The 23,936-nt window shown below is 43.7% G+C and overlaps 1 protein-coding gene across 5 annotated transcripts in view; it reads right to left on the bottom strand.

The window, feature by feature from the left end:
• Tet3 (tet methylcytosine dioxygenase 3) overlaps positions 1-23,936 on the bottom strand; it is a 111,236-nt gene that overhangs the window by 38,889 nt on the left and 48,411 nt on the right. For all 5 annotated transcript variants that reach the window (XR_007211877.1, XM_048352763.1, XM_048352764.1 and 2 more), the window contains one exon: positions 10,699-12,835. Coding sequence is in view for 4 of the 5 variants with exons in the window: in XM_048352763.1 (XP_048208720.1) it covers positions 10,699-12,835 (2,137 nt within the window). In the remaining variant the exon portion in view is untranslated. The remainder of the gene's footprint in view (positions 1-10,698; positions 12,836-23,936) is intronic.

Raw genomic sequence — 23,936 nt, 5'->3', positions numbered from 1 at the left:
GCCAGCAGGGTGGCTCAAATGATAAGCATGCCCACATTAGCAAGTGCAAGTGAACTCAAGGTGCCCTGAGTTCAAACCACCAAGCACTGCCCACCCACCCCAAAAAGAAGTCACTCATCTATACTCATTTGCTCATACTCTTGCTTACTTAAGCTAGAAAACTAGATATTATAGAGGTTTCAACTACTAGCAAAGGATAGTAGTCTGAGGTAATAAGAGGAAGTGGACTGGCTTGGGACTGCACAGTCCCAATTGGGAAGTCTAGCCCCAAGCATGTCATTTTGCTAGAGTCAATGCCTCTAAATTTGTATGTGTGCTTATGTGTTGTGTGTTACAACATGAGTGTGAAGATGGGATTTGGGATTACTACCTCACAAGGGTGTGTTCCAGTCACTCTGATAAGATCATATTTTTTTAAAGCCTCAATTTTGGTAGAATTTTTATTTGGTGGCTCACACACACAAAATTCTCTGCCAGTGGCTGGATTTCAGATGAAGAGCTGGCTCCTAGCATATGGTTTCCTTTCTCTCCAGCCAACCACACTCAGACCAGACTGTGCCCTGATAGAAGCTGGAGCAGAGGAATAAAGTCACTTGCTTGCTTTCCAGAGTGCACACCTTCTTCATTAGGTGGTCTCCAGCCTACTCTCCGAGTTGTAGGGATCTTATGAGCCTTAACGATGGTTTCCCTCTTTGGGAGTCATATACTCCACTGTATATAATTAGTATATCTTTAACTTATTATACTGGTAGACCCCTTGGTTTAAGATTGTGGCTATCAGGCAGGGACAGGAGCTGGCTTATGTAACTATAATCCTTCTGTATGTTAGCTTTTTTATTTTTTTTGGCCAGTCCTGGGCCTTAGACTCAGGGCCTGAGCACTGTCCCTGGCTTCTTTTTGCTCAAGGCTAGCACTCTGCCACTTGAGCCACAGCACCACTTCTGGCCGTTTTCTATATATGTGGTGCTCGGGAATCGAACCCAGGGCTTCATGTATATGAGGCAAGCACTCTTGCCACTAGGCCATATTCCCAGCCCTGTATGCTTTTTAATAACAATGAAAAGAATGAAAAAAACAATAAAAGATTGTGGCTATCACCAGATTTTAACTGGCAGCCAGGTGCTAGTGGCTTATGCCTGTAATCCTAGCTACTCAGGAGGCTGATCTAAGGATCTAAGGATCCTGATCTAAGGATCATGGTTCAAAGCCAGGCTGGGAAGGAAAGTCTGTGAGGCTCTTACCTCCAATTAACCGCCAGAAAACTGGAAGTGGAGCTGTAGCTCAAAGTGGTAGAGTGCTAGCCTTGAGTGAAAGAGCTCAGGGACAGAGCCCTGGCCCTGAGTTCAAGCCCCACAACAGACAACACAAAAAAACCAACCAAATTTAGCTGTCCTTTAATTTTGTTTCTTTTTGCTCCTTTCACTAGGTTTCAGAAAAGGAATGTTTTGCTATCTTGTCATTAGGTCTCCATTATTCCCTTCACTCCCCAGTGTAATGTTTCTTTCTTCTCCACAAAAGTAGAGCAGCAGAGAAATGGCTCAACTCTTCTTATAGAAATATCTATTGCATATCTTACTTTGACTGGTGAGCTTTTTCTGGAATATATAAAAGAAAGCTCTGGGGGAGACCTCAGGAGAGCAAGATTCAATTTTTGAGAAAATCCTGGTTTCATGGCTCTAGGTGTTTTTCTTAACCCTGTGAACTTCATTTTATACTCATTAAAATGGAAAAATATGCTGTTCTACTTCTGCACTGGGCTGAGGGGGAAAATTAGTTATTTTGCTATCAGCAAGAGATATTAAACATAACAAATTAGTCATTACTACTAACAGAAAGAGGAACTCTCAGTTTCTAAACGACCTTCCACGTTCCCTCCCTGTCCACACAGACAAGGCATTCCCATGTTCCCAGGGAAAACTCAAGACTAGAAATGTACATGGGAGCACAGCTGAGACACTTACAAAAATGACATTGGCACAAAGACATTATACAATTAATGCACAGATGCACAAACCACACAATAGTTTTATAGCTACTTCTCTTTCCAAATAGTCTTCTATAATGCTTCTTCAGTTTTCTAATGCAGCTTCAGTAGTCTTAGTGCTGAACAACATAGGTACAGTCAAATCTACTTCCCAGTCAGTGAGTAACTGACCAATAGCAGGATGTCCCAAGAGGTGAGCAGGTGACAAGGACCTAACTGTGATTATGTAATGTCTTAAGATTTTCACACTAAATCTTCACAGGCAAGATGTGTGCTTTGCTGACTAAGTCCCATCTCCGTCCATATTGACTGTGGTTATCAGAACCTCACTTCTGTCCACCATTGCTAGTATTTTAACTAATAGTGTGGTGATAATGGAAGATGGTAGTCTGTAAGCAGAGTTCTGGCCAGTGTTTTGTATATTTGAAAGGTCCATGCAAAAACTTTGTGATGAATAAAGATCTGGCTTTTAATGGGAAAAAGCAAATTTAAAACTTTTTTCACACTAAAGACTCAGTTGCTTATGAGTCTGGGCTGCATGCTGGGACTACTGGTAATAGACATAAATATCTTTATAATAACTGAATGAAAGGTAAAGACATCATGCTGAACAGACAAAGGCCTAGTATCTGTCAACTACAGAGAACTCAAAAACAAACCCCCGTCAAACCCAGTAAACCAATTATTAAATGAGCAAAGGAGCCAAAGAGAGACTTCACAGGAGAAGAGATAAAAATGGCAAAGAAACATATGAGGAAATGTTCAATATCCCTGCAAGTAAAGGAAGTGCAAATATAAACAACCTGAGATACCACCTCACTCCAGTTAGAATGGCCTATACTCTGAACTCAGCCAACAACGAACGCTGGAGGGGATGCGGGGAAAGAGGAACCCTTCTCCACTGTTGGTGGGAGTGCACATTAGTACAACCACTTTGGAGACCAGTATGGAAGGTCCTCAAAAGGCTCAGCATAGACCTACCCTATGACCCAGCCATAACACTCCTAGGCATCTATCCTGAACAACAAGTCTCAGGATATCAAAAAGACATCTGCACATCCATGTTTATCGTTGCACAATTCACAATAGCCAAAATATGGAAACAACCCAGATGCCCCACTACAGATAAATAGATCCAAAAAATGGGTACCTATACACAATGAAATACTATATAGCAATTAGAAATGATAAAATATTGGTATTCACAGGGAAATGGTCAGAGCTTGATGAAATAATGTTGAGCGAGACAAGCCTACAACACAGAGAACAAAGGGGCATGGCCTCCTTGATATATGACTGTTGGGGGGGGATAGTAGAACCCAGGTCTGCGAAACAAAAAACTTCTTTTCAAATGGTATTTCCACAGGTTTGGGTCAGTGACCTTACATTATATATCTAAAACCAAACAACTACTAAACATAAAAAGGTCTAGAATAGACCTATCAGTGGATCATAATAGCTCAACATCTATGTACACATGATTATATAAGACAAGGACAAACAAAAAGAACTCCAAGAGAAGGACACAGGAGGATTCTATTGTTGACGTTACATTTAAAGTTCTAGGTGAATTTCCTTTGGCATACGCCACGTGGTTACGTGTATATGATTTTGGTACACTGGGTATTGTATACATGCCTACCTGATCTAGGGAAGGGAAAGAAAAATGAGGGTGTAAGATATCACAAGAAATGTACTTACTGCCTTATTATGTAACTGTACCCCTTTTGCACAACACCTTGTCAACAAAATTTAATTAATAATTTAAAAAAAACCACTATGGTTTTTTGTAGAGTTGAAATACAGAGGCAGAATGAGGCTGATCGGGTAACCAAAAATTACTAAAGTGACTGATCAGTTAACCAAAAATTTATTAAAGTGCTTGCCACATGCTTGGCACTAGCCTAGCTGCTTTAGCGACAATTCTTGTTCTTTTATTTTGGCTGGAGGCAGCATGAGGTTTGGACTCAGAGCCTCACTCTTGCCACTTGAGCCACATGCCTCCAAGTCCACAGCAAAGCACACAACAAAGTCAGGCAAAGTAGCAGCAGCACTAAATCTTGACTATTCATCCCTGACACCGATACAGGAGCTAGCTCTGGGTTTTTTAACTTATCCTCTTCACCTTTTCTTTTTTTTCTTTTTTTGGCCAGTCCTGGGCCTTGGACTCAGGGCCTGAGCACTGTCCCTGGCTTCCTTTTGCTCAAGGCTAGCACTCTGCCACTTGAGCCACAGCACCACTTCTGGCCATTTTCTGTATATGTGGTGCTGGGGAATTGAACCCAGGGCCTCATGTATACGAGGCAAGCTCTCTTGCCACTAGGCCATATCTCTAGCCCCTCTTCACCTTTTCTTTACTACATTGCTTCCACATGACCTTGAGTCCCTTTGCCCTAAATGTTGGTGTCCTCTATTCTCAGGTTTCTTCTTGGTCTTTATGTTTAGCCTGAGGAAATGACCATGACTGGAACTACCATCCATTGTTGAAGAACATGCCATTCACAGATCCAACCAGACACCTTAGGTTCTTCCCACAGATGCAAAACTGATTCTCATCCAGAATTTTCAGTCTCAGTGAATGCACCACTCCCCACCTTGTCTCCCAGCCTGGAACCTCAGGAGTTGCCTGTGACTGGCCCTTCTCCTTGCTTACTCCTATATCCAATTGCTGCCAAAGCAGTTAAGTCTTTTTCTTATTCTTTCATCCATTCCTGCTCAGTGTCATTCTAGGCACTCTTTCTTGCCTGAGCTTGCAAACTAGTTTGGCTGCTTTTAGTATCATCTCTAGTTCCCCTGAAACTGCTTTCTGGACACTCCCAACCCTCAATCTACTACATGCCAGTCACACAAAACTACTTTCATTTCCCGGTGATCTCTCATCTCCATATTTTCATGTAGCTTTGTATGTTTTCTATCTCCATGATCTTCACATCCCTTTGCCTAGCATTCAATATTTTCTCCTAGTTAACCAATTCAACTTCTATTGATCCTTTAAAATTCAGGCATCACCTTCTTCAGGAACTCTCCTAATACCTCTCTTCTCAGGGTCAGATTCCCTACCTTTATAATGATACATAACTATTCTTTTTTTTTCTTTTGATACGTAACTATTCTGTTGTCTCAAAAAATATTGAGAGCATAAAACGTTGCTCTTCATCTCAAATTGAATGTAAGGAAGGGCAGAGAGGATAAGTTTTCATAAAAAAAAAAACCAACAACAAACTATAGCAGACAGACTACATGATTGTAAGCATGGTTGTTCACTTAGCTTCCCCCATTCAGGACTGAGGTCCCTACTGAAGTCACCTGCAGACACTGGAATCAGCCATACCTGCTGACAATGTCACTCCCTTATTTTGACTTACAAGGCATCAGGTAGGAGATATTTTTCTTCTGGCCATTTCTTTCAGGCAGGATAATCAACTAGCTAAAAATGCAGCACACCTATGGAGGCAGCTAAAATCAACATCTCCTATCTGCCTGCTCTGGGCTCCATTTTATTCTCCACAGCTTCCTGTTGAATGTTCCTCAGAGACATCAGGACAACACTTAAAAGCTAACATGGACTGTCTCCTCATTTGTAAAGGATGCTTTTCCCACTAAAAAGTCATTTGGACTCATTCCCTGTCCTAACCTGGTTCCTCCGGGAGCTTCTCATTATTGAGAATAGGATACAATGCACAAAGAGCTATGCCTACCATCCCTGCAGCTCAGGGTCCCACCTCTGACAAAGACATCACAGACTGAGAATGGGTGGCCAGGAGATCTCAAATGCATGCTTCAAAATATTAGAAATATGTTGACAACACCCACACATCCCTTGCTATAGTTAAGTATAGAAATTCAACTTGTTAAATTTTCTAAAAAACTGTAAATATCACACTTCATTTCAGAGGAAGATATTTCCTTAGCTTATTTCCTTCCTTAGCTTCTAAATTTACTTCTTTGAAATTTCAAGTGTGCCTTTTCATTCTAGTATTATATGAATCCCTTTTAGATGCTCGGAAAACAAAGCTCTTGGCAATTAATGTTTTGGTTACCTGGTGATGCCTAAATTAAACAAAATTGCATATCTGGCAAGATTTATCAAGAAACCTAGGTAATAGGTTTCTTTTGCTATGCCATAGAAACTGTTTGTGCTTTTATAAAGTTATTCTTGTGTTTCATCATTGTAATTATTTTAACAAATAAATTATAAGTGCATTTTAATGGGATCTTCCAAATTTCACTTTCATCTGTGTGGGAAATTGTTATATAAAACTGCAAATGTTAGGGATTAGGGGTTAGGGATTTAGCTCAGTGGAAGAGCACTTGATTGGCAAGTTTAAGGTTGAATTCAGTCCTCAGTATCTCAAAAAGAAAAAAAATAAGGCAACTGCATCTACCTGCCACTGGTAAGGGATGAACTTTTGGAACATGAATGCTCCCCAGCCCTCCCTAATCCCAGAGTGAGTACTTCTGTCTCTAATCCTTGTCTTGAGCCTAAACTCACCAGGACATATTGTATCCTACTAGCTGACAATACACCAGCCTGAATTCAGGGCTCTATCCAGATGCTTCTGAATTACAGACAGCTTTCCCTAATACAAACCTTGGGCCCCTCTAGAAGCTATTTCAGGGTAGACTTCTGGGACCCTTTCCCTTCTGTTGCCATTGCTGTAGATAGGGCTTGTTTCTCAACTAACAGTTTCAATCACAGTATGGCCTGGTAGTTAGGAGTTTGTCTAGGTTCAAATCTTACATGTACCATCATTCTATAACCTTCGGAAATTATTTAACATGAGTTATGTATCTTCCTTGTTAAAATGGAGCCAGTGAAAGCCAGGTGAATCCCAGTTATTTGGAAAGTAGAGATAGGAGGATTATTATGGTTCAAAACCAACTGGAGCAAAATGTTAGCAAGACTTTATCTAAACAGTAAAGGAAGGGGAAAAAAAAGTAAGTAAAGGAAAAAAAATTATAAAGAACTTGGAGGCATGGCTTAAGTGGTAGAGCACTGCCTGGCAAGCATGAAGCTCTGAGTTCAAGCACCAGACCCATCAAATGTGTATGTATATGTACATACACATATACATATATTTGTACATATACACACATATTTAATATATGTAAATGTACATATATATTTTTAATGGAGCCACTGACAGTCTTTCCGCCATACAACTATGATGAGGACTAAATAAAGTATTGTCTAGAGAGAAGTTGGCCTGGTGATGGCAACAGGGCACGTACACTGCTCTCAACACCTTCCTAACCAATCTCTGCCACAGGTTACCACCCTCTCCCAATCTGCCTTCCGTGCTACTGCTAAAGGCACTTTAAACAAAATATTGCTTGATTATAAAATACATATTTCACCATAAAAATTTCAGAAAGCATATAAGGGAAAAGTTACCGATGGTCTGACCCCAGGAACAATTACTTGGTATAGCTCCCACTAGTCTTTTTTCTAATCTTCTTTTGTCAGCTGTGAGGCTTAAACTCAGGGCCTGGGCACTGCCCCTGAGCTTTTTGGATAAAGGCTAGTACTCTACCACTTTGAACCACAGCATTACTTGCATGTTTCTGGTGGTTAACGGGAGATAAGAGTCTCACAGACTTTCCTGTCTGGGTTGGTTTCGAGCCATGATCCTCAGATCCTTGGCCTTCTGAGTGGCTAGGATTGCAGGCATGAGCCACCAGCATCCAGCAAGATGACCTTTTATGTACTATTTATTTTCTCTGTTTCTACCCAAGCCTTTTCCCTATAATTTCACAATTCACAATACCTTTTGTACTAATCTTTGTTTAGAATGAGACATAGGTAAAATAAAGCTAGAGCAATAAATGACTTGGCAGTGATAAGACTGCTCCCTGCCTATATTCCCATCTGCCGAGGCAACACTACTGCGCTGCCACTGCTGAACCTCTCAGATGCTGACTGTCTTCTGCATCCCTGGCTTCAAGCTGGGATGCATGCTCTCTGAGGACTCCTCAGGCTGGAGGAACGCAGAACACTGCGGTTTCAGGGTCATCTCAGAACAACCAGCCTTTATTCCTGCCCACACGCTCAAGGCTGCCCCTAACTCTGCTTATACACTCTTTTAGTCTTAAGGAACCACTTCCCAACTCTCCCCCAAAAGTTTACATTTTTCAAAACCCATCTCTGAACAGCTTCCTGTAAAATATTATATTCAGTGATAGGATCAAGTCTGGTTTTATACATATCCTCATGATGTGGCCACTTCTTCATGACACAATGCTGACACAAAGAGGCACACAGCAGAATATGTGGAATGGACCACTGGATACAGTCATTCAATGATGAATCATTTCTCTTCATTTTTATTTTTAAAATAAATGGCTGATAAGAGAACAGTGAATTAAAAAAAATTTTTTTAGGGTTTGAACTCAGGGTCTTAAGCTTGCTAGGCAAATGCTCTACTTGAGTCAAGCCCTCAAATTTCGCCCCCCCCCCCTTTTATGCCAGTACAAGACTCAGGTGCTGTGGCTGAGGTCTTCAGCTCAAGGCTGGCGCTCTACCCCTTGAGCCACAGCGCCACTTCCAGCTTTTTGGTAGTTAACTGGACAAAAGAGTCTCATGGATTTTCCTGTCCAGGCTGCCTTTGAACTGTGATCCTTAGATCTCAGCTTCCTGAGTAGCTAGGATTACAGGCATGAGTCACCAGCACCTGGTCCATGCCCTGAAATAGTTTTTAGGTTGGGTCTCCAACTCTGCCCCTATGATGACCTAGGGCATGATTTTTCTGCCTCTACCGCCCAAGTAACTAGGACTATTGGCATATACCACCATCACTGTGTTTCCCCTCTTTTTCTTTTTTGGGGAGTGGGAGTCCTTAAGTGTTCTACTACTTGAGCCATACTCTTAGCACCTGGCTCATTTTACCAAATAGGATCTTTAACTTTTTGCCCCAGCTGGCTATGAAACATACCATCCTGTCTTTACCTCTTCAGTAGTTGGGATTACAGATATGAGGTACCATGCTTCTCAATGTTTTTACTGCTTTTTTCTGGCTATTTGGGCTCTTCTAGCCCTACGGTGTGTCAAAGGCAATTCTAAATACTTTCAAAGATTAACAAGCCTAAAAAGTGGATGTTACCGTTTTCACTGGCGAAAACTGAGATTCTGAGAGGTTACATGAAGTGCTCCAAGTCTCCCAGCTGGTGAGTTGGAATTCAAATGTTAAAAACTAGCTCAGCCAGCCCTAATACCCATATAATTGAATGCAACAACTGAACATTCACTCTAAGTCCCAAATACTAGGTAAGGCTGCTCCTGATCTAGAAGAAACACAGGGCAGAACACCAAACCCAGGCAATGGGGACAGACACAAAGACCAATTTCTGTGATCACAAAGAACAAGCTTCCTCCAAATACTGGGAGATGCTCCAAGGTCATTTTATTATTAGTCATATCTAAAAAAGAATAAAGTTAGTAGGACCCATGATCCTGGAGTATGTCTGTGAACTTCTGGCAAAAGCCCCTACATGTCTTCACCTCCCAATTTTATTTCCCAAATGTGTCCTCATCACTGGCCTCAAATCCAGGATTGTTTGAGCAGGACAGCCAGCCCAGCTCACTCTCATTTCCTGGGAAGCAGCATCCCAATTAATGACACAATTTACTTGTGAGAAAACAGCCTGCTTTGTGCTAAGATCCATTTGTATATCATGAAGTCACAAGAATTTAACCACTTATTGCCAAGCATCAATATGCTTTTCTGTTAAAACACGAAATGCACATCTTTTACAGAATGCTCCATAAACAGTAAAGTGCAGGAAGGTAGTCTATCACCACACCAGTGGCCTCCTGTGGGATGGCCACACCCACAGTAGAGGTTCTCTGGGCCCCCCAGACCCACTTTCATCCCAGAAAGCAAGACATACAAGGTGATTTGGCTTTTTAGTATTCTGACCTACAGGACAAGATGCTCACATAGCCCACACCTAAGTCTGTTAGAAAGGCTCAGACCCCAACATTATAGTCTTGAGCAACTACAGACTTGATTAAGCCTATCCAAACAGGGTGCAACACCCCCTAAGTCTGTGTCCCTGATACATATCACCACCAACTCCAACATCTAAATTGCTCTATCCGTGCCCTGTAAGAGGCGCTTGGTTTGCTGCCTTCTCAACCTATTCTCAGGAGACCCTCTCACTTCTTGTCTAGGTGATGACAACTTTCTTACAGTTCCCCACCAGTATTTCCTCATTATAGGCCAGAACAGTCTTGTTCTCAACCTCTCAGAAGCTTGCTCCTACCCACAGGATCAAGTCCAGCTCCTGACCTGGGCTGCTGGGGCTATGAGCAATCTGGCCCTAGCCTACCTACCCTTCCAGCCACCTTTTCTTCCTTACCTTTCCTTCCTGCCAGAACAAGGACAGTCCCAACAAGTCTCATCTTTCCACAACCCAAACTACTCCCTCTTTCTAGAGTATCTCCTTTCTTCCTGATGGCCCTAGTAGGGCTTGACACTGACATCATCTTCCTCCTACAGGAAGGCCTCCATAATGTCCCCGACTCAATGTGTACGTACCACAGAGAATCTATGCCTATCGTCACCTACATGGCACACACCCACAACATCACTATCACTTCGCTTATTTCTTTTTCCCTAAGATCCAGTATAGTGATTAGTACACAGTAAATATTTGCCCAACCAAAGAGCCAAGAGATCCAAGCCCACTATGCTTGATATCCAGTTTGGACTTACCAACACAATCGCAGGTAGGGAACTCAGCTTGGGCCCTCTTGGCAGGCGTGTCCAGCAAACTCTTGGTGGGTGTGTCCAGGTACTTCAGAGGTGACTCCAAGAAACCACTGAGGGTGGGTGTGAGTGGATTCTCAGCCTTAGTGGGCGTGGCCTCCTGGCTTACTTCCTCTGAATGGAAGCAGGTGGTTGAGAGCACAGTCACAGCCCCTGAAGATTCAATCTTGATCTGCTTGGGAGAGCGGGTGGCAAAAGGGCTTTCAGGGGCTGGGAGACAAGTTGGCTGGTTCTCAGTGTCTTGAATGGGCACAGAAGGAGGGCCAGGAAGCCCAAAGCTATCCCCGAATTCAGCCTCAAACTGCCGGATGAGCTCTTCTAGCTTGTCATCAGCAGGGGGAAGGGGGCCAGTGGACCCTGGCTGCAGTGCTGCCATAGGACTAGGGGACCTCATTTCCTGAGTAGGGGGCAGCAGGCTGTCCCCGGAGGGACTAGGTGCAAATAGCGCAAGAGAAGGTTCTGGGGGCAAGGGGACAGCAGAGCCCTGTGTGGTAGGGAGAGGGGCTGGTGGAGGTGCCTGCACTTCCTCTGAGGCTGGGGATCTCAGCCCTTCCAGGATGATCTGCCTGAGAGGCAGGAAGAGAGGCTGCACTTCCCGGGACCTGGACTTCTTTATCTGAACGGGCTTTCTGACACTGGGCTTGATCCCAGGGGTGGCTTTCTCTGTTCCCACAAGAGCTCCAGCTGGTGCAGAAGGCTTCTTCTTCTTTTCCTTGGGTGGTTTATCTGGAGGCCGTGGGGCAGGTGAGCTTGGTGGGACCCACCAGCCAGAAGCAGGAGGCTCTGATGGAGCAGAGAATGAGGCATCATGGGCCTGTTCTAGAAAGAGACTGCGCTTGTGGTGAAGGTGCTGCTGCAGAGCAGTCTGAGCCTTCTGGTGGGTGTCAGGTTCTGAAGATGGTGGGGGAGCCTCCCTCTGGAGATTCGGGGATGGCGATGGGGCTGGGGAGGAAGAGGGTGCCTCAACTTTGACCTTGGGCTTCGTGGGCAGGGCCTCAGGTCGCTTGAATACTGACTGGATGTAATCACTGGCACTGCCTAACAGCTGCTCCAGTTCAGCCATGGGGTCAGGGCTGGGGCGGGGAACCGGCCAGGAATTCCGGGGGTTCGTTGCTGGTGGGGTTTCAGTGCCCCAGGCCTCAGAAAACTCAGTCCTTGGAGTTGCTTGAGGGAAGGCTGGGCTGTTGGGAACAAAGGATGGGTGTTCCTCAGTGGGAACCACAGGCCATGAGGGAGCCCGGAGGTAGGACTGGGGGGACCTGAAAGGGGCAGAAGGGGGCAAGGCCTCAGGGAGGGGACAAGAAGCCTGGGAGGTGGAATGAGAAGGTTGAGGGAGGGCGGAGGAGAGCTGTGTGAGTGCCTCAATGGCGATGGCGGTCTGTAGGCTGATGTTTTTTTCCTTGGCGATGCTCAGGGCACTCTGGGACAGGGGCAGGCTCTCCAGGGGAGGTACCTGGGGGACCTCAGAACTAAGGAGTGGCCTGGTGCCTGGTGCTGGGAGGCTAGCCTCTCCAGGAGGCAGAGTCCCTGGGAGCCTGGGCCGATCCTGCCCTCCCTCCATGACCACAGACTTGATCTTCCCCTCCAGCCACTCGAGGTAGTCAGGGCACTCTGGGCCATCGCAATTGCAGTTGGGTGGTTTCATGCCATGCCGTGCAAGGGCCAGGGCTGTCTGCAGGGTGTCAAGGTCTTCACTGCCAGCGGAGCAGCCTTCAGGCCCTGGCCGGGGGCCCCTGTTGTTGTTCCCAGCCTCACGACTCATCTCACGGTTGAAGGTTTCATAGAGCCGGGTGCTAAGGGCCCCATAAGAGGATACAGCTTCGGCCACAGCCGAAAAGGCCACCAGATCATGGGCATCTTCCAGGCGAGCAGTGTGAGCTGGGGCAGGGGCAGCGTCCCAGTTGGGCTTCTGGTCTACCCGCCAAGGACCTGTAGCTTCCAGTAGACTGGGTCCGGCGGGCTCTCTAGCACCATTGACCGGCGCCCCTGAGGTGCTTAGCTGCCTTGAGTCCCCATGGTACACTGGCCCTGAGTCCATCTGACCTGGAACAGGTCCATCAACCGGGCTGAGCTCTGAGCCTGTCTGGAGAGAGAGGAGAGAGGAAAAAAGGAGAGAAAAAAATATGAACCATACTATTGGAAAAGTATTTTCCTGCTTCACAATACCTGGGGCATTTCCAAACCCCATATTCCTTGCAACTCTCTTGAACTGACCAAGTCTCAGTTCATTTTCCCACACTCTATTCCTTAGTTTGCTTTACCAGCAAAAATGGAAAAAACTCTTTAAGAAATAAATCCTGATGTGGAATCTCATGTTGTTCATGTTCTCTGAGAGCCCAAGTTTGACCCCACAAAACTAAGACACCAGAAAAAGGTCTTTAACTCACAATGGCCAGTCACACAGGATCATGTTTTCTTTAACTTTTTGTTAAGAAGGAAAGAAAACTAAGTTCATATGCTGTGCAAGGGTCAGGAAAGCTGTTTTCCCTCAGCTGACCAGGGCTCAGCCACACCATCCTAAGTGGAAGAACCCAAAGTTCCTTGCTCTCCCGGTCACACCTTTGATTAAGCACAGGCTGGCCGTAGGGAGCTAGTGACAGATCACATTACCCAACATAGCCCCAGGCCTGATGGAAACACTGATGCTCCTATGCACTATGTGTTTAGACCCATATAGAGCCAGTCATGCTAAGGACACGTGCTTTGCTGCTTGGAAAGATTCAGACTTCCCCTCAAACTACTGATGCACACATGTACACAATACACCTAATGTATACACACATAAGAGAAGGCACACAAAACATGTAAACACAAAACAGAAGGCATGACAGAAAGGGGGATAGGAGGCCCCAGTCCAACAAGGTAAAAGCTAATACAAAGACATAAAACTGAGTTTGCAAGACTTTTTTTTTTTCAGTTTTAAACTCAGAATCTTGCTTTTGTTAAGTAGGCACTCTACCACTTGAGACACATCCCTATCACTTTTTACCTTAGTTATTTTCTCAACCAGGCTCTCTTTTCCTCCCCCTCTTCCTCCTACCTCCCCATTCCTCCTCTCCCCCTCCCTCTCTCTCCCTCCCTCTCCCTCACTCACCTCTCAAGCTAGCCTGGACTGTGATCATCCTATTTATGCTTCCTGAGTACCTGAGATGACAGGTGTATACTACCATACCCAGACAAGATATGTTCTCGCAGACTTTTTGTCTGGGCTAGCATCAAACTGTGATCCTCTCAATCTCCATTTCCCAAGTTGCATAAGCTACAATGACTGGCCTGTTTGCAAGCCTTATCTCTTAGAAAAAAATTTCCATAATATAGAACTCCAAGGAAAAACATAAAAGGAATGACAGACTTTTAAAAGGCACAGTGGAAGCTGCTAGTAGTAGGTGGAAGACTGATAAGGTACAGATCAGAGAGATACATGCTCTGAAACCTCTTAAAGATTACTTCATTGCAGTAATAACTTCATGATTGTTATAGTTGGATCTAGAATGTTCCCAAGGTTCATCTGTTGAAGGCTAGGTTCTTGGTAGGTAGTGCTACTGGGAGGTGACAGAAATTTCTAAAGTAGGGCCCAGTTGGGAATATACCTTTGCAGGGATACTGGTGCCTCTACCCATTTCCCTCTCTCTCTCTCCTTGCTTTTTGGCCTCCATTATAAGAGCAACTCTGTCTTGCTGCATGCTTCTCACTGACATGATGTCTGCTTTACCACAGGCCTACAGCCATGGAGTAAAGTAACTGGGCACTTCTTTTTAAGCTGCTTGTCTCAAGTATTGTATCATAGCAATGGAAAGCTAATAGTGGAGAACTCTAGTAGACACTGCCTTAACCAAATAAGCAAGGTTAGCATCACAAACCAACCAAGGTTAGCGGTACAAACCAACATCATGTGCCTCTTAATTATATACTGGTAACACCAGTCACATAGAACTCCTGCCATAATCTAGAATCCAAATCTATTCATGAGGAAACGTAAGATAAACCCAAACTGCAGGGTGTTGTACAAAAAGTACTTAGAATGTTCTCTTTAAAAATCTCAAAGTCAAGAATTTCTTCCAGTTTGAGAGACAAAATATATGTTCATTGTTTAGATTCTAAAATGAGGAAAGGCAGCAATAAGGTACATTGTGAGGACAATAGAAAAAATTTTAATATAGACATAGATCATACTGTGAACATCTTAATCTTCTTGACTTGGATCATCAGACTATAGTTATATGAGAATGTTAATTCTTAGGGCATTTACAGAAGTATTTAGGACTAAAGAGACACAGTTTTTCTAACTTAATCTCAATCAGATAAAAAAATCATCTGCATATATAAAGACATGCAGAGGAAATTATAAAGCAAATGAGGCAAAAATATCAGCTTTCTGAGTTCCAAGTACATTCTTGCAACTTTTGTGTAAGTTCAATAAATTCTATCAAAACTAAAAGCTAAGGAGGATTTAGTCATTTTGGCAGAACACACAGTGCTTTCACTGGGTGGCTTAAGAGGAAGCCAGACTCAGGACTTTCAGATATGGTGATGATGGGCTCCAAAGTAGTGAAGGAAACTAGGACTTGGGGGACAGCACTTTGGGAGGTGAGATCCAGCCTGCAGCTCCTGCTTCATCTCCATCACTGCTCCTGTTCTGGCCACAAAGGATTCTCTTGTTCCTCCAATAGGCCATGTTCTCTAATATCACCAAGGTTTGTACATGCAACTTTCCAGCATCTTAGAGGAGTTACTCTGACTTATCCTTCTAGCACTAGCTTATTATAACTTACTCTCTTACCCAGTTAGCAGATGTTTTTGTGACCCCTGCCCCTGGGCTCTCAGGACTCCCTGTACATTGTGGCTCCCAGGTTCCCATGGCCTCTCTTTGAGTACTTACCACATGCCACAACTATTTCCTGTTCAAGTAATTGCCTCACCCATCTAGTAGTAGCTCCTCCAAGCAATGTCCAGATCCTAATGACTCCTATGTCTTCTGCTTATAGCTAAGGCAGCTTCATACTCTTAGAGAAAGGCAAGGCCTCCCTTTCTTATTGGTCCTGGAATAGGCTGGCCCTTATCAACACTGGTAAAAGACTACCTTTCTAATACCTAGGTTGTGGCCAATAACCTAGCACTTCCTTCTTTCTTAGAAACCTACACAGAGGTGGCTAACAGACATTACAAAATCTGAAGTGATCAAATTTTACATACTTCTGTACAAAAGACAAGTATGCATAACCAGAAACATGAAACAATAGCATAGATTTACAAAAACAATGTCAGAAAGACTAATGCTTCATGAACAGAGGCTTCCCCAAAATGGTCAGGTCAGCTAAAAAGGGATTTAAAAAGATATTTTTGGTGTGTGAATAAGAACAAGGAAGGGGTAAGGTTAGCTATGTGCCTCTGAATTTTCTGAAAAAGAAAATGCTTTCAAAACCTTGAACAAAAAAGTTCAATGGCCTTGCCTAAGCCTGGAGTTCAAGCTCCAAGACTGGTGTGTGAGTACATGTGTGCATACACATAAATGTGTGCAAACATGTGCACATCTGCACTTGTGCACATGCTTTCAAATCAAAAAAGAGAAGGGAAAAATAGGTGTAGGTTATGAGATGAAGGAAGTGAAGTCAGCATAAATGAGAGATTTCAAAAGACCTTAAGTACCAGTGTCCTGGCCAACAGATCCCACTGGCACATTTCTCAACACCTGCCAGTCCTAGAGCAAACTCACCAGCAGGAGAAGCAGCCAGCAGGCACATGGGAAAGCATCATTTCCAACACTGATGTTAAGAATCCAGTAGGATTCCTGAATGAATAAACAGAGGAAGCACAAGAAGTCTGGTTCTATGGCAAACCATGCCTCATGTCATGTAATCAGTAGACCAGTAGATGAGGAGATACCATAGCCGACAGTTCATGAATCTGGGGCCAAATATGCCACAGGACTTCTATGCAGTGCATACAGTACTACTGCTGTTTTGCCAAAATTAAAAAAACAAAAATAGTCTGCACATAAATCCTATACTTTCCTAAAGGTTCACATTTTGCCCTTGAAATTTTGTTAACAAAGCAGTAGCTACTGTTTACACAAATTATAATATGTCCACCTCACACCTGATTTCACCATCCACATTGCTTTCCACAAACCAAGGCCAGGGGTCAGGGATTGATTACTTACTAGTTGCCTGAATTAATTATCACATAATTCACTGTGCTACTTGCCAAGCTCTTGCAAGCAGTTAAGCTCGCAATTTAGTCAAGTTTGCAAGATGGTCAAGTTTCACAATGTCTGCTGTGACCCCTTTGAAGCAAACTACATAGAGTTAAGGGCTCACTGGTGGCTAGAGGATCATATGCAAATGGTACAAGTAGTATATTAGGTTGTGAGAGGAAAAATCTCCAGTAGTCTGCAAGAGGGCTATGTTCTCGGACTGGTCCTGTTTCACATATTTAAGCAATAACAACAGAGAAGGCGCATTTACTAAGTAGGTTGATGGTGAAAACAGGAAGAATAAACTGAGTGCCAGGTGCCAAAAGGTCAATAGGCTAGAGATAAAAGGCCTAATAGGGAAAATAGGGCCCATGCTAAGGCCCTAAACCACATCTATGTAAACAACAGATGGAGGAAGCACAATGTCAGCAGTGTGCATTAAATGTCTTAGGAATAAAGAAAGATAAAAAGCTGACAGTTAACTGATGGTACACTTGGTATGATGATATAGCAGTTTCAGTCCTGCGGCTCGTGGTTTATTCAAACTTTCTGACTACAATGAATGGTAAGACATACATTTTATACTTCAATCCATTAGGTATAACACCTCCCCCCTTACTAGATGAATATGGCTTTCTCTTTTCTTTCCTTTCTGTTTAAGGCAGGCTGCAATCTTTTCTTTTTCTTTCTATAGGACTGGGATTAAGCTGAGCTTCATGCTTGCTAGCTAGGAGCTCTATTGCTGAGATACAATTCAGCCCTTTTTTGCCTGGTTATTTTTGAGATGGGTGGTACTTCTTGCCCAGGCATGCACCTGGACCATAATCGGCCTAGTTTGGGCTTCCTGCTGTAGCTGGGATGACAGGTACACACTACGATGCCTAGTTTCTTTCCACTGAGATGGAGTCTTGCAGGCTTTTCTGCTTCGGTAGGTCTAAAATCATGGTCCTCCCAATCTCAGCCTGGCTCAGATTGCAGTCTCTTAAGCTAATGTCATTGTCCAGCAGATCCCTCAGTTTGACAATAGATGTGTGTGACAGCACTACTATGTCCAGCCTGTACTTAAACACAGGCTTCTATGTGGAGCCATATTCTCTGGGGACACAGAAGAAAATAAGCAGGACAGCTCTAATTGTAACAATACCCATAAATATACACAACTATAATTTGTCAATAAAAACAACTCATGCAAGGGAGAGGTTTCATTTGGTTGTAGAATAGAATTAGACTTGTTTTGAGTGGCCCTGAAGAGTGGAATTTAAAAATGGACAAAGTTGTGCACAAAGAATTTAGTCTCCATTTAGGGAAGAATTTTCTTAATATTCCAATACTCAGAAATGCAATGAACCCAATCCCTGTAACAGCCAAGAAGTAATGAGTTCTTCTCCATGGAGACAGTGACATGGAAACCCAGCAGCTGTCTGGCAAGTATAGGCAGGGAGGCAGGGCAGTGAAGGAGGGGAAAGGAGGTCGGTTCAGGTCCTTTCAGAGTCCCAGCTCAGATCTGTCCAATCCTAACCCCCTCACTTTCCCCCTTGAGGCTCCAGCAAACACCGCTGTAAAGATGCTCATCCATATAGGTGCCCTGCATAGGTGCCCACTGAGGGGCAGTCTGTCCAAAATGGAACTCTCCCTTTCCATCTCCTTTTCCAACTTTCCTACTTTTGTACCTACTAATGTTTCCTATCCAAACATTACCTGTATTCCTGCAACAAGCTCAGTCACCCAGCCAAACAGCCCTAGACATGAACTGTTTATCTCCTTCCATGCCACACCTTCCCTCCTAATCAGGCCTTTGTATATGTGTGCATGTATGCATGCGTGCATGCATGTGCATATGTGTGTGTTTCTGTGTGTGTGCATGCGTGCTGGTCCTACGCTTGAACTTTGGTTCTGGGTTTGAACTTGGGGCCTGACACTGTCCCTGAACTTTTCTCAAGGCTAGTACTCTACCACTTGAACCACAGCTCCACTTTCGGCTTTTTGGTGGTTAACTGAAGACAAGAGTCTCATGTACTTTCCTCTCTGGGCTGGCTTCAAACCTCAATCCTCAGATCTCAGTCTCCTGAGAAGTTTCATTTACAGACATGAACCACTGGCACCCAGATCATGCATGCAACAGTGGCTCCTTTAAGGAATTCTGCACACCCTATCCCCCCTATTCCACCAGAGACGCAGACACACCTGTACTCACTTCTCCACCTTCTTTCTGTAGGTGGAGAACATACTTCACCCTCCCTGTACATTTCCAGCCATCAATTTCTACTCGTCTTTGTATTTTAAGGACTATTTTCAAGATGCACATTAAGTGCTTAGTATGCATGGCAGACTGCATTTTCCAAGTATGGCCAAAGCAATTTACCTATCCCATAAATTTCTCTCATTTGTGACCTTAACATTTTTCACATGGAACAGTGGGGATCTCCATTCCCTTTCCTTTAGTCTGGGTGGGCTTGTGACAAGGGTAGAAATGACACTACATGACTTTCAAAGTTGGATCAGAAGAGGCAATGCAGCCTCTCCTGGTACTGCCTTAACACTCCTGGAGCCAAACCATCATGCTGTGAGGACACTCACAACCATAAGAAGTGAACATGTAGGAGGCATCCCGAGGAGCCTTTGAGGATTCCAGCCCAGATATCGAGTTACCTGTAGCTCTTAAGCATTCCCAACAGTATTACTTCTAACTATGAAACCTAAGAGCATAGTAAAATGATTGCTACATTATGCCTATAAGTTTTGGGGTGGTTTGTTACATCAATAGAGCAGACTATTTCAGGAACCTCAAAAAGATGAAAGGGAAGAAGCAGGCCAACAAATGTCCTAAAGCACGCTTGTGCTGTGAAAGCAGGTGTACCTGGGCCTGTGAGGGGAAGGGAGGAGTCTGTTTCTTCTATGAGGACATGCATGTATCCAGAAAATTCATCTGTAAAGGCGGACAGGCATTTGAAAGAGGAGGAACAGGTGGCGGGGGGCGGGGGGGAGGAATTTCAGATGAAAGGGATATCATATGCAAAAGGCATAGTCATGGCTGGGGGCTGGTGACTCATACTCTAATCCTAACAACTCAGGAGGCTAAGATCTGAGGATCATGGTTCAAAGCCAGGCTGGGCAGGAAAGTCTGTGAGACACTTATTTTGCTAATCTTCAATAAAGTACTAAGAAGTGGGAAGTAGAGCTGTGGCTCAAGTGGTAGGGCCCTAGCCTTGAGCAAAAAATACTCAAGAACAGCATCCAAACCCAGAGTTCAAGCCCAAGGACTGGCACAAACAAACAAAATAAAAAATGAACTATACAACTTTTGGATGGGGACAGGAACAGAAAACTGGGAGAGAGAGCAAAGGAAAGGATAACACTGTCTATAAAGAAATGTACTACTCATTACTGGACTAATGAAATAGTAACCCCTCTGTATATCACTTTTACAATAACTAGTTTTTTAAAACCCACATTCATAATGAGCTCAGGCAGGCCTGGGGATGAGTATATCTTGGTCCTCAAAAGGGAGAAGGCAAAAAAAAAAAGAATAAAGTACCTAGGGATCAACTTAACCAAGGACATGACGGACCTATTTAATGAGAACTATAAAAATCTAATAAGGGAAATCAAAGAAGACACAAGAGATGGAAAGACCTCCCATGCTCATGGGTAGGCAGAATCAATATAGTGAAAATAGCCATATTGCCCAAATTGTTATACAAATTCAATGCAATCCCTATCAAAATCCCAGCCACATTCTTCACTGAAATAGAGAAACCAATCCATAAATTCATATGGAACAGCAAAAAACCTAGAATAGCCAAAGCAATTCTAGGCAAAAGAAAGCAGTGCAGGAGGTATCACAATACCAGACTTTGAGCTCTACTACAGGGCCATCATAACAAAAACAGCCTGGTATTGGTATAAAAACAGATCGGAAGACCAATGGATTAGAATTGAAGACCCAAAAGTAAAACCGCACTCTTACTGTCAGCTGATATTCGACAAAGGAGCTAAAGACATACAATGGAATAAACATAGCCTCTTCAACTACTGGTGCTGGGAGAACTGGGCAGCCATATGCAGAAAACTCAAAGTAGACCCAAGCCTATCACCATGCACCAAGATCAACTCAAAATGGATCAAGGACCTCAATATCAGACCTGAATCCTTGAAACTATTGAAGGACAGAGTAGGAAAGACGCTAGAACTTATAGGCACAGGAAGGAACTTCCTGAGTAGAGTCCCAGGGGCACAACAAATAGGGGAGAGACTCGACAAATGGGACTACTACAAATTAAAAAGTTTCTGCACCGCTAAGGACATAGCCACCAAAACAGAAAGACAGCCAACGATATGGGAAAGGATATTTACCAGCACAGCAACAGACAAAGGCCTAATATCTGTCATCTACAGAGAACTGAAAAAACTAAGCCCCTCCAAGCCCAATAAACCAATTAGGAAATGGGCAAAGGAGCTAAAGAGAGACTTCACAAGAGAAGAGATAAAAATGGCAAAGAAACACATGAGGAAATGTTCAACATCCCTGGCAGTAAAGGAAATGCAAATAAAAACAACCCTGAGATACCACCTCACCCCAGTTAGAATGGCCTATACTCTGAACTCAGGCAACAACAAATGCTGGAGGGGGTGCGGGGAAAGAGGAACCCTTCTCCGTTGTTGGTGGGAGTTCAAATTAGTACGACCACTTTGGAGGTTTCTCAAAAAGCTCAATATAGACCTACCCTATGACCCAGCCATACCACTCCTAGGCATCTATCCTAAACAGCAAACCCCAAGATATCAAAAAGACATTTGTACTTCCATGTTTATCGCGGCACAATTCACAATAGCCAAGATATGGAAACAACCCAGATGCCCCTCCACAATGGAATACTACATAGCTATTAGGAATGGTGAAATATTGTTATTCGCAGGGAAATGGTCAGAACTCGAACAAATAATATTGAGCGAGAGAAGCCTAGAACACAGAAAACAAAGGGGCATGATCTCCCTGATATATGACTGTTAAGAAAGGGAGACGGAGAGACAGTAGAGACCAAGTCTGTGAAACCAAAAACTGCTTGTCAAATAGTATTTCCCACAGGATTGGGGCAGCGACCCAACAGTATGTAACTAAAACCAAACAATTACTCAACATATAAAGGTCAAAAATTGACCTCTCAGGGGAATACAATAGCTCAAAAGCTATGTATGTACGTTCATATAAGACTACTGTCGACATATTGTCTAATATCGACATTGCATTTAAAGCCCTAGGCGAACTTTCTTGGGCGTGGCCATGTGGCTACTGTATATGTTCTTGATACATTGTATATTGTATATATGTCTACCTGACCTAGAGAAGGGATAGAAAAACAGGGCATAAGATATCACAAGAAATGTACACACTGCCCTACTATGTAACTGTACCCTTTTTGCACAACACCTTGTCAAAAAAATTGTGTTCAATTAATAAATAAATTAAATTAATAAAAAAAAGGGAGAAGGCAAGCATGTGGGCCACAGCATGAATACTGTAGACTAATACCACTGTCCAAATCTATGAGAATAAAGGCCTACACTAGGGCACTGGCAGGGAGATGGGGATGAAACTTGGTTAAGGAGATAAAATTTGGAGCTGTAAGGAGTAAGACAAGGAAGAGAATCTATTGATTCTCGATTGATGCGCATCCCACAGTTCACAGTCACCACCCATGGCCTCATTCTGTTAGGGACCTTCATAGAAAAGTGTATGACTAACTTCCCTCATATTGGGGCAACTGGGACTTATCACCAGGAAAACTGAGAGGTGGTAAAAATTATTCCAGCAGAGAAGTATCTTTCTACAATCTAAGAAGAGACCTAACCCCTTGATCTACTACATCTTGAGGAGCTGATGTGTACAAACAGCTTTGTCACCTAAGTCACAACTCTCACCTTCCACTAGGCCCTAGGAACTCCTATCAGGACCCCTGCATCCTGCCTGGTAAACATTCACCTATCACCTACTCCTCCCTTCCTAGATTCCCAAATCCCCACTAGCCCTTACACATCTGCAGCAATTCAACAGTGGCACCTTGCTCCCCTAGGGGCTTCACATTTAGGGCTTGCCCCCTAAGTGTGGGGCAAGGCTGAATAACAGTGGCACTCCACTCCCCAAACATTTTATGTGGCCACCATGAGGGGGTACAAAGACAATATCAGCTTCCCAAGTCTTTCTTGACTCACAGAGTAACAATACATGGAGACAGATCAGCAATCCTCTGCTAAAAGGAAATAGAAGGGAGAAGGGAAGATTAAAGACATTTTTCTTGGAAGAGCAAAGTCTTTATTGATCATACCTTCTTAGGGCCTCTGAGAAAGTGAAGTTAGTGAGGAAGAAAATTGGGAGGGCTGGTTTAGTACTGTCAGCAATCATACACTATATCTGAAGAAATATATCCAAAGAGGTATTTTCAGCTGGAAAGAATAAACCTGCCACCACCCTCCTCAGTGGCCAGTGACCCATGCTCTAAAGTGGAATCTCTTAGAGTGAATTCTCATGTGACTCCAAGATAATGGTGGCTGCTTCCCTGCCACCTGGCTACTAAATCCCACTTGGAGCTTTCCCAGCCGCACACCCCACCAGCTCTTGTGCTCAGACAACAGCTGTTGAGGGTTTGAACTTTCCAGCTCCACCCTTTCCTTCAGTCCCACAGTTTAGCATTCACCTCTACACGAGGCCAAATCCTTCCTTCATCCCCCAAATGGGCAGCTCCATCCCTTCTAATGGCACACAGGTCATATTTATGGCATAGTCTGACTGGAGCTGATCAATTATTTATCTCTTAAGAAGATCTTCCCTCCTGGGATTTACTGACAAAGCTAATCTGTGAGTGGAGAGAGAGTTCTAGGGGACTCTTGCAGAGGATGTGTGTGTATATGTGCCTGCTTTTGCAGAAGAGAGGGAGGGAGGGAGGAAGACAGACACAGAGAGGGAAAGAACAGACAGAATGAGACTGAGACACAC

The sequence above is a fragment of the Perognathus longimembris genome, chromosome 8 (assembly GCF_023159225.1).
Source record: "Perognathus longimembris pacificus isolate PPM17 chromosome 8, ASM2315922v1, whole genome shotgun sequence".
Lineage (NCBI taxonomy): Eukaryota > Metazoa > Chordata > Mammalia > Rodentia > Heteromyidae > Perognathus > Perognathus longimembris.
The sequence above is the reverse complement of the archived record's forward strand: the minus strand, read 5'-3'. Positions and strand labels throughout refer to the sequence as shown.